We start from the raw sequence: 20,283 nt of genomic DNA on the forward strand, positions 1-20,283 counted from the left end.
ACTTCATAATTGTAATTTTATTGTTGTTATAAATGGTAGTGTAAATATCTGATGTGCAGAACCTATATTTGACCCTGTGGAGGGTTGTGAGCCACATCTGAGATCCACTGCTCTAAATGAAGGTTGAGAAGCGAAGAGGCAAACTGGCAGGTGTTTCAGACAAAACAGTTCAATGGTTGGCATGTCTCTCGGGAGAAATCTGTGAAGGCATAGCTGAGTTTCATATAGTGTATACAGATATGGTTCAGGAGAAGTACCATTTCTTTCTAAAGCTTAAAGATTAGACCAGAAGGTAAGCTCATTAATTTCTTCTCAAGGAAACATTAGTCACTTAGGGCTTGAGAAGTTGAATTCTTTCTTCGTTTTGCAAAGTATTATCAGACATCAACTTGGTTCTAGTTAGTATCACCATGTTTGATGAACTCGTCTAAATTCCATCCTTAAAAGTAAGCTTCATTAAAAAGTCTTTTAGGTCTTTCATTTGTAGTTATTTTTATTCAGTAAAAATGATACATGTGGTTTTTTTTTATAATGATTCATAGCATTTTGGTGGATTGTATTTTTGTCAAGAACTGACTTGGTAGATGTCCAGTGTTTACAGTCATTAAATGATACGACTCGGTTAAATGATCATTTGCCATTTCCTCTTCTCATTTTATTTGCTAAAAATTCTACTGCAGAAATGTTTATTATCCCAAGGGAAAATTTCAAATATATTTGGATTCACTTAGCCTTCCAGTTTTGTTGCTTGAAATGATTCAATAATGCCTAGAAAACATAACCATTCCAAATGTCAGGTTCTCATTAGAGACAGGCAAAGGCTAATTTTTAATGCCTTTGCTTGTATACTAGCTTTATGAATGTACTACAAATTATTCTATTTAGATTCTGTAATTTAGTTACAAACATGTTATTGGCGATGCTAACCATGAAAAATAATCAGATGACCTATCAACTTTAACTTTATTCTTCATGCGTAATTTACTTAATGCAAATGTGAGTAGAAAATAAGTAAATTACCTAGAAGAGCAAGAACGTTCCATAGGGTTACATGTCCTCAAAACCACTGACCAGGCATATTTGGCATTTCCTTCATTCTTTAAATGCTGAAATTAAGCAGGCTATAAAGGAAGTACTGACTAAAGGTGTATTATATAATACAAAGTTCTCCAAGAGAGATTTCAAAGAAATATCTCTTGTTTGTAATTAGCATAAAACACAATATAGGTTTTTTTTTTGGCTAGAGTAAAAAAGGAGTGATTACTATTTCCACAATTTGATATTACAAAAGCTTTGTATGTTAACTTTAAATACCTAGCATCTGTACATTATATAAACTTAATTTCTGACATGTTTGAGATCTACCAATAAGTAGAATTTAGAATAGTTTAGAAGAACATTCTATCCAAGAAGAGCTGCTTTTAGGGAATAGAAATGAAAATCAAAAGAAGATATTCAAGTGAAAATCTGTCAAGTCAATTATACCTTTCTCTTCTAAAAACTTTCTTGAAATTTAAAGGCAGCCTGGCAGCCACCTTTCCTAGACTTTCTTGCTAGCAAACAATGTCTTTGAGTTCTGCCAGTTAGCATCAATCCTTGGAAAAGTGAGAAATGTGATCAATGAAGTTATTATTCCAACAATAATTATAAGCCCAAATGTGATGATGGCAGGCGGCTCCCTATTTCACATGTCCTGAACTCCCAGCTTGTTAAAAGGCAGGAATTACTTTCCCCCTTGTCCTGCCTTCACTCTTCTTCACCATCCGATTGACTGACTCTCATCTACTCACTCACAACTACTGACTGACTCTAATTTGCTCAAAAGCCAACAACCACAAAATACTCTAGACTTAAAAATTCAATAAATAAACCTGAGACATGTTAGAAGAAGTCATATGTGTATCAAAAAGAAAAGGTATACTGTCTGAAACCTGGCAAACAACAGATATATGGGCAAATGACATCATTACAGAGAAGGAAAATTAGAGAAAAATAAACTTAAGAAATGAAAATTGTATTAGTACAGATTCACATAGTAGATAAAAATTTTAAAGCTGCAGAATAGTAAATGTTAAAAGTAATTTCAAGATAGTGAAATGCAAATATGTTAGGAACTATCAATTGAAAAGGTCAGGTAGGAAAAGAATTTGGCAATATAAAGTTTAGTTTTTGAAGGTTGTGAACATGTCAATTATATACTTTAGTGAGATGCCCACATTCTGATGGTTAGAAAAATTAAAGCCAATGGATTTGAGAATGAGGCATGAAGCATTCATGATCTATGAAACACGCAGTTATCATTAAGAGCAGCTACTAGTATCATGCCTGGCAGACGAATATTTAGGAAAGTCTCTCAGTAACTAGTTTTTAAAGAAGAACTTTCTGGGTAGAAATTTAGACCATCATCAATAAAAACATACATCCTGAAATCAATTGAAAATGAAGAATTATAATAGGTTTTGTTTAAAAACTTGAGTAGATTTGAAGTTGTAAGGAAATCTGTGTTTGGTATTATTTTCAAGATATGACCATAGTCACATGGACTATATAGTTTATTTAGGGATGAATGTACATGTTTCTTATTAGGTTACTGAGTGCTAAGATGGACTGTAATTTCTTTGTCCAAAATTCTCTCCTTATTCGCCCTACATTCTTTATTATTACAGAACAAATACGGGCATCACAACTCATGAGTATGAAGGTGAAATATTTCTCTTTGATTAATTGAGGGGGGGAACTTTACAATCTTCTTATTTGAATATGAACTACACTATAAATGGATTTATAGCTCAGTAGTAGAGTTATTGTTTGACATATTTTATATCCCTAGAACCATGAAAAATAAATTTTAAATTAAACATGAGAAAATTAAATATAAGATTTAAAAATTTGCATTTGTGAAATAAACAAATACATAAAGGAATTCTAAAACAGCGCAATGCTTCAGGTTCAATAGCCTAAATGGCAATTATAACAAATTATTAAATGTTTTATTTATATTTAATTTTTTTCTCATACTGTATTTTCTTATATTTTATTGCTGAGACCTCATTTATCCACTCCTTTTGTTCCCTCAGCCCTCTCATATTCCCTTTCTTACTTCCTTTCAAATTTATGGCTTCTTTTTACATTAATTATTGTTTCATGCATATTTATATGTACATACGTATTCCTAAATATAACCTGCTCCATCTGTATACTGCTACTTATATGTGCATTTTTCAGGGATGATTTCTCATCGTCTATAGTTCTTTGTGAAGGGTCGATGTCTTGTGATCTTTCCTCGGTCCATGTTGAAATTTCTGTCATTGTTTTCCGTGTTCAGCTCACATGTAGTCAATCATTTTGCTGAGACTTCCCAGGTGTAGAGTCCGACATCGTTAGGAGACACAAACTCCCAGATCCAGGATTTCTTACAATCTTCCACCTCCACTTCCACTCTATTGTCTGAGCCTCAGGTGTGGGGCGTGGCTTGTCGATGAATTCATTAAGACTAGGCTCCACAGCTTTGCATTCTGTATTGGTTCTGACCTTCTGTGATGGCCCCCATCTGTTATAAAAAGAAGTTTTGCTAATGAAAAGTGAGGACCAGACTTACCTGTAGGTATAAGGCCGAATATTCAGAATGCAGTTAGTGATTCAATCTGTTTAGTAAAGTGATGGTTGTCGGTTCTACAAGATCTCTGGCTTCACTAGCCCTGGGTAGCTAGCTAGATTTCTAATACCAGGCATGATTTCCCCGTACTTGAGTGAGTATGAAGTCCGACTAGCCAAATGTTTCTTACCACCAAGGTATGCTTGCCACTGATTCACCCTTCGGGTTATCGCGTGCCATGCTGTTCCTTGTCGTGGTTCACAGGCATCATAACCAGGTGGGGTTGTTTGTTGCTTCCCTCTTTTGGAAGTTTGGATTGTGCCTTCTCGTATCATGAAAACTAGCCCACAAGGAAGCACACCCTATTTTTTTTTAATTAACACATTCTTTCCAACCAACTTCTCCACCAACTCCTCCCAGATTTTCCAAACCTAAGTTACCCAACCTCATGTTCTCTCACTTTTTCTTAAAAAAAAATCAATTGGAAAGAAAACTGATACAAACAAATAATAATAGTAAATATTAATGTCAATTGTCTCCATCCACTATTTACATAAAATTGCATTTTATTCTAAGGAATGCAGTCACTCAACTTGATCATCTACTTTCAAAACTAAAGAGGATTTTATACAGTAGACTGATGGTTATTATTTCAGGGGCAATGGAGTTCATAGACTCAGCTACAGTCAGGGAAGGGGAAGGTTTGTAAAGGATCCTAGGAAACATACTGAGACAATGTGAAGGTAAAAGGTACAGAAGCTACAGCAGTGTAAGTTTACTGCTAATGCCCAAGTAGTCTTCTCTAGAGAGAGTACTGTTCCAGGCCACCACAGCAAGAAGGGCTTTGTATATTAAATTAAATAAATGGTTATAATTAGCCTGTTCTGTTCCCTGTATGCCCAGCACTCTATTAAATTTGTGTCTTGGTATATATGCAAAAGAGCCAGCTCCTTCTCAATAGCAGTTTTTAGATGTCATTGCTCTTCATGAGACACTTCCTCAGGAATTCTCATGCTAATATGTATGTCCCAATTCATATCAATATAAAGGGCAAATGCAAAACAAACCAAGTTATAAAGAGCAAAACTAAACAATAAACTCTCACAAAATTGTATAAAGTAGATTTTATTATGCTTTACATATAGAAATGCACAGAAATTGGACTATATTGCCAAAATTTGTTATTGGAAGCTGTTTATTTGTTCCCGGCTGTTCAGCTCTGAAATAAACACATGGAAACTGTATTAATTATAACACTGCTTGTCCTATTAGCTTATGCATATTTCTAACTCACTCTTACCTCTTAAATTAACCCATTTCTATTATTTTACATTTTACCACTAGGTTGTAGCCTACTGGCAAGGTTCTGGTTAGCAGCTTGTATCTTTCACCCTGCCAGCTCCATAGTGTCTCTCCACTCTGCCTTCTTTCTCGTTGCATTTGGCTTAGTTTTTCTTGCCTAGCTCTACTCTACCCAATCAGAGGCCAAGGCAGATTTTTTATTAATTGACCAATAAAAGCAACACATATACAGAAGGACTTCCCACACCATTTTCCATTTTCTTTTTAAATGAAGAGGAAGGGTTTAATTTTAGCATAGTGAAATTACATATAACAAAACAGGTATCAAGCAAGAATTATAGGTACAACATTTATATCTACTTTATTTTTATCATAACTAAGGAAAGCTATAATTATAACTATATATTTTCACCTCTACCAATAACTCCAGAAAGATATAATATTACCTAAGTAAACAGGGAGTGCAGTGTAAGCAGCTTCCAAAACTCTATAATTGACAGAGACATCTTGCTACCTGGAGTCACCCAAAGTTCTTCTGTAACATTGGAGCATCATTGTTCTGCCTACAGGCCCCTAATAGCTGGCAGACTTTCCCATAAAGCAGGAAATTTCAAAGGCAGTTCCACCTATATTGTCAGTTTGTCAGTCACATGGTTTTGTTTGTTTGTTTGTTTGTTTGTTTGTTTGTTTTTGGTCCTGCAGAATGTCTGCACTCTTTTATGAAGCAGGAACCCCAAAAGATGGTCTCACATTTAGGCAAGTTCAACAGTTTCTTTTCTCTGTGGGTCCTATGTGTTCAGCTCACACAGCATACCATTAAGCAGTCCAGAAAAGAACAGTTTATTGCCAAAATGGCTAACCAACTTCATAAGGAGCCTCTCCAATGCCCATCATCCTTTTGAAGTAGATTGATGCTGGCAGGAGCAGATGTTTCTCACTGTCATGAAAAGTCCTAAGTTCTTAAAACATTTTAAATGCCAAGTTCCATAGGTCTTTGAAAGGTTTGAAGATTATCTATCTAACTGAAATATATCTCTATATATCTAGAAAACCTAACATGACTATAAGTTTGATTATTATAGTTGATTATCTATTAACCTATTATACATTAATTATATATTACATTTTTAAATAAGCTGTAAAAGCACCTTAATCAAGAACATAAATATACATATATCAAAATTGACCTAACATTTGTAGCAATAAACTAAGACTCATACCAATGCAAATTATTCATTTCAATAGTATATCCCCCTTTAAATATAAACAGACATTTATAAACAACATTTGGGAATTTGGGCATGGTTCTCTCCAAACTGTTTCCTGATTTTTGTTTGGCAAAGTAATTTTAGGGTGTATTCACAGTGACCTTTCTGGGGGTCTTGGACCATCAAATCACGTTAGTCTGGAAGGATTCCACAGGTTCTCATATTCTATGGAAACAAAATCAGAACCTTTTTTTTTCGAAAGCAAAAAATTCTTAGATCCAAATTTTGAAGTCAAGATACCTTTATATTGGTTTATCTTAGCAGCCCACAGAATCAAATATCACTCTGCAGATTCTTTATTTACTAACCAATAAAAGCAACATTATACAGAAGGACCTCCCACACCAAAGATGCATGGATATATAGAAAAATGTGTGAGAATAACCTGATTAACATATTAAAAGATTTTATGGGAAAAAAACAAAAAGAAAAGACTTGGTAAAATAAAATGAGATTTCTTTTATTTTATAATATTTATTTCTTAAATGCTATTATTATTAATGAGAATCAGTTAATATGGCATTGGTTTGAATGCTGACCTAAAAGAAATGAATACAATATTAGAATATGATAGTATCAATGAACCTTAGTTGATATTTTGATAAAATGTCATAAATTTCAAATGATACCTTAAAATAAATTAGTAATAAACAATATCTTCAATGGTGACATGAAATGAGTTCTCAGCTTAAGTTATACAGAAAATCTGAAGCATTTAGACAATGTTATTAATGAGTTCAGTTTGTACTCTATAAATTTGTATTTCATCACAGCATTAAATTCCACTAACTACAGTGAATATTTGATGCCTCATTCGTGTCTTTATTTAATTGTCAGTTTCATGTGTGAGCTTTCAGTGAAAAGACTGTCAGCTGAGCTGTTTTGTAAAATTTAAGACACTTGTGAATATTTATGACAGAGCAACAATGAGTCTTGCAAATTGAACTAGATTATGTTGTACTCTGTAGCATAAAGAGTGTTGTCTGCCTGCGTCTCCCTCTGTGAAGGAGTGTCATTAGCAAGACCATCTCCACTTCTTCTCATCACGAGCAATCCCCTATCACACTTTCAGAATGTGCACATTAAGGAAAAATTAGTTTGAGAAGAAATCTTCAAAACAAAGCTTGATTTTCATTTTGATTTGTAAAGAATTATATGACAGAACTGGAAAAGGGCTGCAGCTTGAATCCCAGACAGAAGAATCTAGTCTGGTAGGAAGAATGCAAACTTGGTCTTTTTCAATCAGAGAGTCTTTAAATATTGTACTACCTATGAAGATATAGCAAAGTGTGCCTGTAAACACAGTTTTTACTTCTGCAGTGTCTTATTTGAAATACTCATTTACTTGACTGTATGCAGTGAATTTTGTTACAACTACCATGATGTGACTCAATGATCGCTATCCTCCTTTATAATTCTCCTTGAAAATGCTTACACTTCCGACTGAATAAGGTTCCCACAAGCTAAATCTTAGAAAGAATCCTTGAGGCCTTTATTTTTTAGATTTATCTCAAAATATACTTTTGAAACAATCAATATTACTTTAGTTTACTTTCCTATAGATATTTTTTTCTCTAAATCCTTAATTATTAATATCATTAAACATCTGATATGTTCCAAGATTTGTTCTGGGTAGGTACTGTAGAAAAAAGTACAAGTAATAGAAGATGACAGAAAAGAAAATAAAGAAACAAAAGTGTCTATATGAACTCAAATGTGCACAACTGTCTTCTGGCTTGAAGAAGAAGAGAACCATTGAAATCCCCTAGGAGAGACAAGGCCCCTCGGTAATCCCATTTTCTGAACCTACAACAATGATAGGAGTAACTCAGCACTCAGAGCTATACAAGATTTATGTTTGTAAACATACAAGCATTAAGTATCTTCTGACGCTCTAGAATTCAATAGTGTGAATTAAGGATTTGACACTGGTGATCTAATGTATGTTACTTCTCTGACTGTTATTAAGACAGGAAATTCTTCCAGGCAGTGGTGCCACACACCTTTAATCACAGCACTAGGGAGTCAGAGGCAGATCTCTGTGCTTTGGAGGCCACACAGATCTACAGAACTATTTCTGGGAGAACCAAGGATATACAAAGAGAAAAAAAAAACTGTTTCTAAAAGCAAAAAACAAGAAAAATAAACAAGCAGCAACAACAAAAAAGAAAAAACAAAATTCAAAACCAAAAACAACCATAAAAAGAACCAACAGAGAATTCCTATTATCCCTTCCTGTGACTCAATAATTTACAACATTGCTAAAGTTCTCCGAAATATAATTGCTTACATTTACTGATTTATTGTGAAAGGCATTCATTCTTATAATAAACAAATAAGAGACATATTGGTGAGGTCCAGAAGGGAACAACAACTGCAGTAGCTGCTATCCCCTTAATCCTTCCAGCATGTGAACACATTTATCCACCAGGACACTCTCTGAGCCCCTCTGTATAAGATTTTGATGGAAATTCTATTGCATATGCCTGATTGATTGTGTCCCTGTAAGAGATAACTCCATAGACCCTCGGCTCAGCCTCTTTGTCTTAGATATTTTTTATACCTTAGTCACATGATCAGTTCCTTTGGCAACCAGTCTCCTTTTATGTTGAGTGAGAAAGCAGATCTGAGCTAGTCAAGATTACAAGCCTAACAAGTTTCCATGTTCTTACTATTCACAGAGAAGGAGTTCAGATACAGCAAGGAACTGCGGAGAGATTTATTAGAAACAAAATTAAAATGCACATCATAGCAGGCATGTAGAATCCTGGACTGCACTCCCATAACTGCCATACTTAGCAGTTTTTGATAACTAATATAACGTGTAAGCCAGGTGGTGGTGGTAGTGATTATTTGAATTCAGGATGTGAAAAGTTAGGAAATACCAAGAACAAATTCGAATTTTCCCAAGGTTTATTTATGCATTTCCTTTCTCTGATATCATATGGCAAACTTACTATGGGAAGTATCAAATTTGCCACTCTGGTGATGTAGAACCTCTGTCTAAGTGGGCAAAGCAAAGGTTGTCATGGTCTTGGTTGGACTCTGCTGGTTCCAAGCGTCCTGGATGCTTTGTGCCAAGAGGAAAGCAAACTGTTTCTTGTCATATTAGCTCCTTTCCTGTGACCAAATGCCACCAGGAAAAGTAATTTAAGGAACCAAAGGCTTCATTTTGGCTTGTAGTTACAGAGAGCAAGAGTTAGTTGGTAAAGGGAAGAGGGCAGGGCATATAAACTGGCTGATCATGTTTCTAAAGCAGGAGGCAAGGAAAGGCTATAAATCCTCATAGTCCATCACCAAAAGACACACTTCCACCAGCACATTTGTCTACTAAAGGATTCTTAACCTCTTCCAGTAGTCCCATCAACTGGGGATCACGTGTGCAAATACATGAACACATGGAATCAGATTTTAACCCTTTAGGGTTTTGGGGTTTTTTTTAGTTTTTTTTTTTTTTTTTTTTTTGTTGGGGTTTGGGGATTTTATTTTTGATTTGATTTTTGTTTTTTGGGATTTTGTTGTTGTTGTTGTTGTTTTTGTTGTTGTTGTTGAGATTTTTGACAAGATTTTTCTGTGTAGGTTTAGCTGTCCTGGAATTTGCTTTGTAGACCAGGCTGGCCTTGAATTCACTAGGATCCACCTACCTCCACCTCCTAAGTTCTGATATTCAAGGGGTGTGCCACCACTGTCTACCATCATTAATCCCTATTAATTAATTAATTAATCTAGTATTAGCAATAACAAGTTGTTGGTTGTTTTTCACTCTTTGACTCCTTGGGGGGCACATCACCCAGCTCAAAATAAATCACACAGAGTTTTATTATTAAAACTTGGCTTGTTGTTAGCCAGATTTTCTTAAATTATCCTGTCTACCTTTTGCCTCTGGGTTTTTCCTTTCCTTACTTCCGTATATCTTACTTTCACTGAAACTGCATGGCTAACTGTGTGGGTGACTAGCTGCAGCATACTTCTCTAATTCCTTTTTTTTTTATTCCTTGATCCTCTTCTCCCAGATTTCTCCTTTTATTTATTCTCTCTGCCTGTCAGCCCTGCCTATCCTTTCTCAAGCCCCATAATTGGTCTTTCAGCTCTTTATTAGACCATCAGGTGTTTTAGACAGGCAAAGAATCACAGCTTCACAGAATTAAACAAATGCAACATGAAAGAATGCAATACATCTTTGCATCATTAAAAATAAATGTTCCACAGCATAAACAAATGTAAACATCTTAAAATAGTATTCTACAACAATAACAATTTTAAAGAAAATAGTAACTTGATGGTATTTGCCATTACACTGATATGTAAACTTTATAACTAATAAATTCTAATAAAAATAAAAATGTTTCAGCAAAAGCTTTCTGTGCTTATTAAATGTTAATAATGTTAGACATGATAGGAGTATTCCAAGTAGGAAATGGAATCCTATTTGAAGGGATAAATGAAATAAATAATTTATGTAATCTCAAATTATGTTTCAGAATATTTCCATTAAGTAATTTGTACTGTTCTCCCAGGTTTTGAACTTTCACATTGTGAAGACCCAGGCATTCCCCAGTTCGGATACAAGATCAGTGACCAGGGCCATTTTGCTGGCAGCACCATCATCTATGGATGCAATCCGGGCTACACTCTCCATGGAAGCAGCCTTCTCAAGTGCATGACTGGGGAGAGAAGGGCCTGGGACTACCCTCTGCCTTCCTGCATTGGTAGGATGTTCTTTCAGATTTTTATAAAGTTTGTTGGTGGGATTATATGAATACGCCACTACTTAACATACTCATGCTGTAGGTAGCTACATCCACATACAACTCATAAGAAGTTTAAAAAAATTAAATTCACCCCAAGGAAAAGTGGAATATAAGAGTTCTCTGCTTAATATGACAAAGGCATGTGCTTAGGGAGTTGCTGTGGTCTATATCAAGTTATATTATTTTTGCTTTTGATAAAAAAATAATTGACTCATTTCAAGAATGTTAATTTTTCATCATTTGCATTTAATTGAATCTCATTGATCAGTTTTTACGATTTTTTTAAGAAAAAATCTGCACATTTCTGAATCCAAATGAATGTAAAAGCAAGAAATTATGTGCAGCAACATCAAATACATCTTATATGTGTCTAAGCCCCTTTGAAAACATTAGAAAACATAGTGGTTTTCTTATGTATAAACAACAAGAAAATAAACTGCAGTATGAAAAGAACTGTAAAATTCATAGATAAGAGAGATCCCCTCCCTGAAGCTACAGTGATCGTCACATCTCTAATTTGTATTGGTTCAATATCATTTTGTTCCTATTATAAGGCATATAATAAATTAGCATAGGAGACAGAGAGTATGGGAACAGATATTCATAAATGTTCCCATGATTCATTGTTGAAAAGATCAAATAGTTCCATCTGAAATAACAGAAAAACAACATAAGAAAACGCTAAGTCTACAGAAGGTAAGAGAAACAGTTATTCCCAAGTCATTCCTGACCGTATTTTGCCAATGTGTATAAAACACAGCTTTACTGAGGTTTAATTTAAATGCACAAAACTGCATGCACATTGAAGCCTTTTAAAGCACAATGCATTAGATGTGCTTTTGTACCGTCTGATGGCTTATTAAAACACTGATTCCCAAAGAGACAAACAGGTTTTATGTAAACCAGATATAATCACAGTGCTTTATTGTCAGACGGCATATGAATTTTAAGTAGATTATGGTACTAATACCTAACACAATAATCAATATTAAGCAACAAAATCCCAAAAATCAAGCATTAGACCAATAATCAGACCACCTGCATGGGCTATAAAAAATGACCCACTGACAATATAAATATGAGATATATTCAGAAAAAAATAACATCGAAGGTTTTAAAAATCACCAAACAGTTGCAAAACTACAAACTTAGAAAATATTGATTTCCATATTTTCCTTAAAATAAAATTCATATATATTTTTGGAGTGTATTAAACAAAGCTGAAAACATTTTCTAAGAAAAGATTGTGATCAAATGGAAAGATAATTAATCAGAGATCAGATTTTTGATTGTGCTTTTAGTATCTAAACCAGTATTGTGACTTATTACATCAAAGGAATAATAAACTTTCAATGACATACGATCAAGGTACACAACTCTAGAAGGAGAAACACAACATGAATGATGCTGACCATGTCTGTGGCAGCAGACAATGAAATTCTGTGTCCATGATGCTCCTCACTGATGACTAGTAGCTCTACTACCTGATCTAAAATTACCATTTTTTTTCTGATTAACATTAAATATCTAAGATGGCTTTGTTTGGGGATCTGCAAAACACAAAGATTTTTACTCAATCATCTGCATATTATATAGGCAATTATTTTTCTGAAACTTGTATGCTAAATCAAACAAATTTTGTATTTCTCTTTTAAACATGTGCCTTAAGATAATAGGCGCAATGGGCCCAATGGGCTGGAGAGATGGTTCAGCTCACAACCAAAGCCATAAGAGTATGGGCCCAGATGTTAAGTCATACCACACTAGCACCTTTTAGATAAAAGCATAAAGTGATATTTGCAAATTAAAACTTTAGAAATGTGTATTTAAATTCAAGATGCAATATAATATACAAAACAAAACTATTTAAAATTCATTTATCTTAATAGATAAACTTAATGTCAATGCCATTTTCAAAGTAATATATGCCTATCATAGTGATAAATCAAAAAGGATAGAGAAGAAATGTCCACTACTTATTGTACATTATGTCTGACTACTTATTGTTTTGGTTATCCAAAACTGTTTCATTTTAGAAACCAGACAGATGCAATAGTAACTGTACTGGTTAGTTTTTCCAGACTTGACACAAATCAAAATTAACCTGGAAATATAGAACCTTATTTGAATATCTGCCTCTATCAGACTAGAATATGACATAAGGAGGGGGATTTTTATTCAAGACTGAGGGCTGGAATGGGAGATCTCCGCATAATTATGGTGGTACCACATCACTGGTCCTGAGATGTGTTTAAACTAGTGGAACAAGCCATAGAGGAGCCTGTAAGCCACCTTCCTCACTCGTGTCTGCTTCACCAGAGATAAAACTTTTTAATTTGAGATTTTTTATTAGTAATACTAATAATGCTAAATAGAAACAAATTTCAATTTGTGTAACATACAATTTAAAGAAGAGAAAATAACCAAGATAAATGGAATAGATTTGTCAGGGAAAAGGAGGCATTCATGCGACTCGAATTATGTGAAAGAAAATGCCAACTACTGAAATAAAAATAATGCAAGGTAATTATTATAATAATTTTTTTTTGCTTTTTCGAGACAGGGTTTCTCTGTGGCTTTGGAGCCTGTCCTGGAACTAGCTCTGTAGACCAGGCTGGTCTCGAACTCACAGAGATCCGCCTGCCTCTGCCTCCCGAGTGCTGGGATTAAAGGCGTGCGCCACCATCGCCCGGCAAAACAAATACTCTTATACTACTTTCAAAGACATTTAAACAGCTTTGTAAATCTGACTTCTAATCAGATTTTGTTGGCTTTATGTTGTTGGATACATGGCTAGAGCAAGAATGAGGTACAGTTAGAAGAAAAACTTTATACATAACTCTAGACTTAGCCACAATGAAAAGGTAATAAGCAAAACGTCCCACTATGAAAAATTTCCATGGGTCATATATCATTTGCTCTTCAATTTTTATTTTATTTTATTTTTGGTTTGGTTTGGGTTTGATTTTTCAAGACAGGTTTTCTCCATGTAACAGCTTGGTTGTCCCGGAACTCAGTTAGCAGACCAGTCCAGCTTCGAACTCACAGAGATCTGCCAACATCTCCCTTCAGAGTTTGTTCTCACATCACGCACGAAGTTGATTTAATTTAGAATGTCTTTTCACAGTACAAGCTGCACACTCTTATTCTTCCATCGCCACCTCATTTCTTAAAAAAAAAAAGAAAAAAAGATCCAAAATAAATATAAGAATTTCTTCAAATGTTTAAGTAAATGTGTTTTTGTATTTATTTAGTTTTAGAGAAGATTTATTTGTAGAAATTATAAATATACAATGCACTGAAAAAGGTTTTCTTGTCCTGCAGGGCCATGCAGCCCAGTGTCGTTGTGAAGGACAGTAGTCCCTAGTGTCCTTACCCTTCTCTTCAGTCCAGAAAGGTTGTTGCCTTGTGCATTCAGCATCACTTCCGAACTCCCGGCAGTGTTAAAAAAAAAAGTATAAAACAGAGAAAGAGTCTTTCAAAAGAGAAAATATTAATTATACAATATGACAGCGCCTGCATTTTAATTCATTATAGGCCATATTTAATCAAATCTATGCTATGTTTCACTGAAGTAAAGAATCTAATAAAAATCCCTCTTTGACTTTTAAGGCTGGAGGGAAGAGGTTTAGAACGGTTGGAGTGAAATAAACGGACAATTGAACTTAGGCTGCCTGCAGGAATGTGTTTTTCACAGAGGTGGGGTGCTGTATGAATTATTCAGCTGGCCGTTCCCGAGCACTGAGCGCTTGCCATCTGCTTTCCTCTTAACATGAGCAGTTTTTAACAACACATCTGGAAATGTTAGGGAGCCAAGTTCACAGACATCGAGTGTGTCCTTTTGTTATTCCACAATTTGCTTTGTTTTCAATCTTTTATGTGATCTGAGAGACAGCATGTCATTTTATTATACATATATTCTTGTTTCAATTAAAATTTTAAGGACGTTTATATAAATATTTACTTTCAAGCAGATTGAGGGTCAATCTTATCTTTCATAACGTGAACATGCACACTCTTATGTAATTCCTATATTGATTGAAGAGTTTGGTAAGAAACTTGGACTTGAAATGTTGCTCTGTGTCACCAGCTGAATGTGGGGGTCGTTTCAAAGGAGAATCATCAGGAAGGATCCTGTCCCCCGGCTATCCCTTTCCATATGATAATAACCTTCGCTGCATGTGGATGATTGAGGTAGATCCAGGAAACATTGTAAGGTAAATGCATTTCACTTTCTTCAAATTATTTAGGTTTTTCTGATCAGTAACTATATAAATATTGATCAGTATCATTAATTTTCCACATGCTTAACCTTCTTCATAAAGGAAAACAAGTTCTGTATGGTTAAAATAGGAAAGAATCACAAGAATGCGTTCCTTCTTCCTAGACAGCTGGGATAACTGGACAAGAGGTTTTCATCGATATAATTCCAACTGAAGTTGGGAATGTTTGTGATGTTTCTTATGATCTATGCTCTTTCAGTTCTCAATGACTTAAGATGCTGGACCCATCGTTTTCATAACTATACAATGCTGTGCTACCCCACTAATGTGAAGAAGAAACAAACACGATGGGCCTCGACAGTTGCTACCTTCCCTGGTCTTGGCATTTCTGAAGAGTCTGCTTTCTGATCCTCTAACTAGGCTTGCTTTCTCTTTCCTCCTGACTTTTAATAGGAAATTCACACATTTTCATGTCCTAGCAGTCTGAGAAATTCCAAACCATGGGCTCCCAAATCTATAGATCAGGTTTCGGCAGGCTTTCAGAAACTCCCATTGTAGCCTTGCTTTTAGGATTTGGACTGGGTATAAATCAATAACTGAACCATTTGTCCTTGACACTTGAACTAGTTACTTCATCAGAACTCACAACAGGATTAAAAGTAGTGATGGCTTTAAATTAGCATGGAAATGTGCTAATTGTGTAAATGAAGTTCAGATAGGTTTCAAGGTAATGGATTTTACTGAATGAATTATAGGAAATAGTGAATCTGTCCTCAACTTGTAGATATTTAATATAAGTCATGCACAGTTTTAGTTAAATATTTTAATTATTACACCTAAAATTTAAATTTAGCACTACTCTGGAATATTTTTATCAATAAGTAATTTTTGATATTAATATGTAAACAAAATTTAAAACTTTGACAGTTCACATATCAGACATAAACTATATGCATAGTCTAGCTAAAATTCACAATGTTATCAAAAGTAACTGATAATTTTGTACAGATTAAACATACAGCCAAATAGCTTCAGTCTGATACAATGGTAAAGGTATGTACTGTGCATTCAAACAATTAAATTAAACGCGTGACTCAGCCACTCATTCAGCAATTATGTCATCTGTATAAACTCCATTTATTATATCCGTCAACTTGAGATCAAAATTGTTTCTACTCCATAAGGTCATTATAGCAGTTAGACAAAGTATTAGTAATGCATTTTTCAAAGCAAGTGGCAAATAGGAGGTCCTTTATGAGTATCTGCTCTTGTAACCACAATTGCAATGGATGAAAATTGAAAATAGTGAGCACATATTTCTTTAATTAGCAATAATGATGAAATAATGTAGTTAATCCCATTCTTAGGAAGTACAATTTTTTTTTTTCTGTTCAAAAATTTCTTTCAGGTAATTCATGCTGTTTACATGATTTATTCTTTAAAGAAGAAGAGTTGCAGACAGCCAAAGCAACAATATGTGTTTGTTCTGTTCTATTGTTAACATAATTCTCTGCCTTCCTTAAAATAATCAAAGCCATGTGGTTCCCCTACAGCCTACAGTTTCTTGCCTTCGATACAGAAGCATCCCATGATATACTCCGAGTTTGGGACGGTCCACCAGAAAATGAGATGCTGCTAAAAGAAGTTAGTGGATCTCTGATTCCTGATGGGATTCATAGCACGCTCAACGTGGTGACTATCCAGTTTGATACGGACTTTTACATCAGCAAATCTGGATTTGCAATTCAGTTTTCAAGTAAGCTCTCTGTATTTGATTTCTAAATACAAAAAGAAGCGATGTATATTAAGTATAAAAATTTACTGTTTTGTGTGTTATGTTTTTTGATATTATTTATGTTAAATATAGGTTCTGATCTTCCGATTTCACCGCAGGTAAAACAAAATATGCTTGGAAAAATATGATATTGTGTACATAAATTGCCAGTTTTTTCCTCATTGTCTAAGCAATAATCCTGAAAATAATGATGGTGTTAAAATGATTCAACTAAAGAAATAATTCTATTATAAAGTCTTATACATGTTCAAAATGTACAGGAACAGAAGTATTTCAGATTAGGAAATTGTATTAGTTTGTGCGTATTTAAATTAACTTAGTGAGGTATTTTAGGAATGAGGCAGCAGGTTTTTTTGGGTTTTTTTTTTTTTTTTTGGTTTTTCGAGACAGGGTTTCTCTGTGGCTTTGGAGACAGCAGTTTTAATACACAATTCATTTTTGTTTCGTATAAACCTTAGAAATATGGCTTTAATGTATTAACACTTCACTATTTGTGCACCTGAACTTCCACTGAGACTAATTATATGAGGTCAGATGTGGGAATTATCCACATTTGAAACATTATTCTTATTACTTCTTTGGTATACTAAAACCTGGAATACCATAAAATCATAATATTTGCAGGATTTTCTAATAGGAAACAAATGAATGTTTATTTTATTTTATAAATGATATATAGTAATGAATTAATAAAATATTATTATTTTACAGTATTAAAATAGTATATGAATAACAGATTATATAATGCCATGGATAATTAATTTGTAATTATTTTATATGATTATGAGATATTAACATACAAAATAATGTAAAATAATATACAGTAATGTAGGCAATACAACTATTCATATAAAATACATTTTATACTTTATGTTTAGTTTGATACATAAGTTTTATTTTATTATACTTTTAAAAACAGAAAAGGGTGTAGGAACTAATGGGATAGCTTAGTGGTGAAGGGCATTTTTCATGTAAGCGTAAGTATGAGATCTTAAATTTGAATATCTAACACTCAAAGGAAAAAAAATAGTCCTGGCTTTGTTTCACTGAAATATTAAATTTCTGCTTCTATGAGAACATTCATTTCAATCTCTAGCAGTTTTGTTTATTTTTCATTTATCATTCATGTCTCCCACTTCATTTCTGTGTTTTTCTTTTAATTCATTTAATCTTTTAAAGTATGAATAAGTCGTCAAGGAAGTGTTTATTCCCCATTCTTTCTGATGATAACTTAAAAACACAGTTGATTTCTGTACGTTTGTAATACAGAGTGAATGTTTTAAGTGGCTACTGTTTGGGGCTCTATATCTACTAACATATAATGTGCTTAGAGATTAAGTATCTGTGACTTCATAGCACAAAAGCCTAGTTTCTGCATTCTTTCCTGGGAAATTTGTATAAAACTTTTCTCTAAAATGAGTGGTTTATTTTCATGTTGTTATAATATAGGTCATTTAAAGTTGTAGAAATATGGTCTGTCATACATGACATGAATGGCATGAATACTTGAAGGAATCTGCCTTTACAAGAGATGATCTACTTGTATACTACTGCTTGAATCTCACAATTTAGTTATTAGGGGCACATAGAGTATAAATATATTATGGGTAACATCAAGTAATATGAAGCATGTTTTGAACAATTTTTAATACCATGTTTACAGATATTCCAAAGTGTTAAACTCTTTAGTGAGAAAAAAATTGTGCTCATCATGAAGGAAGTCTCAGTACCGAGAACCCCATTTTGTACTTATTTGGGGCTTTATATACAAAATCTCATTCATTCCTGACAACAACATATCTCCCAGAATCCAAATTCACAGATAAGTGCACACAGGCTGGACAGTAAACTGGTTTATGAACAGTAATATAACTAACAGATATCTGGAATGTGGCCTACATATGTCTGAAAGTAGATGAACTTCAATCTTGATGAATAGAAAAAGCTTAGTGGTTATGATTTTGTTATTATTGCATATAAATATATACGTGTATGTGTTAGAGGAAACAACATTTTTATCTACACATTTTTAATTGCAATGTAGGTCTTCTTATAACTTAGTCACTTTGTCCTCTTGATTGTGTTACAAGCACTACATCAAAGAAGGAAAGAAGACAGCACACTTGCCTGTTGGAAAAGCACATGGGCCTTCTGGTCTAACCATTTTACCAAATGCTTTAGTTAGGCTTTGTTGGGTTGATAAATCACCAGGACCAAAAACAACATGAGGAAGAACAGGTTTACTTTACCTTACAAGTTTGACGGAACACTCTATCACTGATACCAATCAGGGCAGTTGCTGGTAGACCAGGATTTTGGATGCAGGAAATGATTCAGGAGTCATTGAGGTTCGCTGCTGCCTGGCTTCCTCCCCATGACTTGCTCATCCCGATTTCCCATACATCCCAAGAACAACTCCCCAGTGGTGACATCATACACAATGGGCTTGGTCCATGCCATGTCAAACATAAATCCAGAAAATGCCCTACTGACATGTCTGCATGGCAATCCAATGGAGGATTTTCCTCAATTATGATTACTTTTCCCCAAATAACCCTACCTTGTATCAAGTTGACATAAAAACTAACAAGCACATCTTGTAAAATGGGTGTGGAAACAAGGTATTATATAGAACAACGTGTAATTGTCAAAGTAATCAAGTGTATTAGAGGAGATGTGAATGACCTATGGGCTAATTACTCACCAGTTCAAGATAAAACTAGCCTGTAGGTCACAGTTGGCAACTCCAGAAGTCACTTAAAATCATCTTCTCTAGAAGTATACTCATTCTACTTATTCATTCATTCTAATAGAGCCTTCTAAGGATCACATAATATGCACATTAATCCCCTTATAAGTCCCCAAATGCATCTTGCCTTTATTCAAGCAAATCTATACATCTGCACACACATATCATATGGACACACGCACATGCATGTGCACAACATACAGTCACCACACACTGCTGCCCCTGCTTTTTATCACCGAAATGCTTTTCTCCTTAGATGTCTCCTCTGGTACATGTTATTTAATTTCTGCTCATTCTTCCAAGCTTATTATTCATATTCCTTCTTTGGAAAAACATTCTTCTGACCCATTAACCTTGCCTTACTTGTAATGCGATTCAAATAAAGATCAAGATCAGCAATTCAGCAATTTGCTTTTCTATAAAACTTTTAATTATGTCTGTTGTTCAAAATATATTGTGAATTACTTTGTTTATGCAAATATCTATGTAAAACAAAGACTTTGTGGGAGCAATAATATAATCCATTGACCAAATCTAAGGTATTTTAAATGTCTGAGAGGCATTTTTAAAAATTTATTTAAGCCAGGCGGTGGTGGCGCA

At 34.2% G+C, this 20,283-nt stretch overlaps 1 protein-coding gene across 2 annotated transcripts in view; it reads left to right on the top strand.

Annotated features, from left to right (window-relative positions):
- The window catches only part of Csmd3 (CUB and Sushi multiple domains 3), a 952,990-nt gene that overhangs the window by 681,553 nt on the left and 251,154 nt on the right, over window positions 1-20,283 (top strand). For both annotated transcript variants that reach the window (XM_026785886.1, XM_026785885.1), the window contains 3 exons: window positions 10,683-10,874; window positions 15,007-15,133; window positions 16,693-16,895. In XM_026785886.1, the coding sequence (XP_026641687.1) occupies window positions 10,683-10,874; window positions 15,007-15,133; window positions 16,693-16,895 (522 nt within the window). The remainder of the gene's footprint in view (window positions 1-10,682; window positions 10,875-15,006; window positions 15,134-16,692; window positions 16,896-20,283) is intronic.

This window comes from Microtus ochrogaster, linkage group LG3 (genome assembly GCF_000317375.1).
Source record: "Microtus ochrogaster isolate Prairie Vole_2 linkage group LG3, MicOch1.0, whole genome shotgun sequence".
Taxonomy (NCBI): Eukaryota; Metazoa; Chordata; class Mammalia; order Rodentia; family Cricetidae; genus Microtus; species Microtus ochrogaster.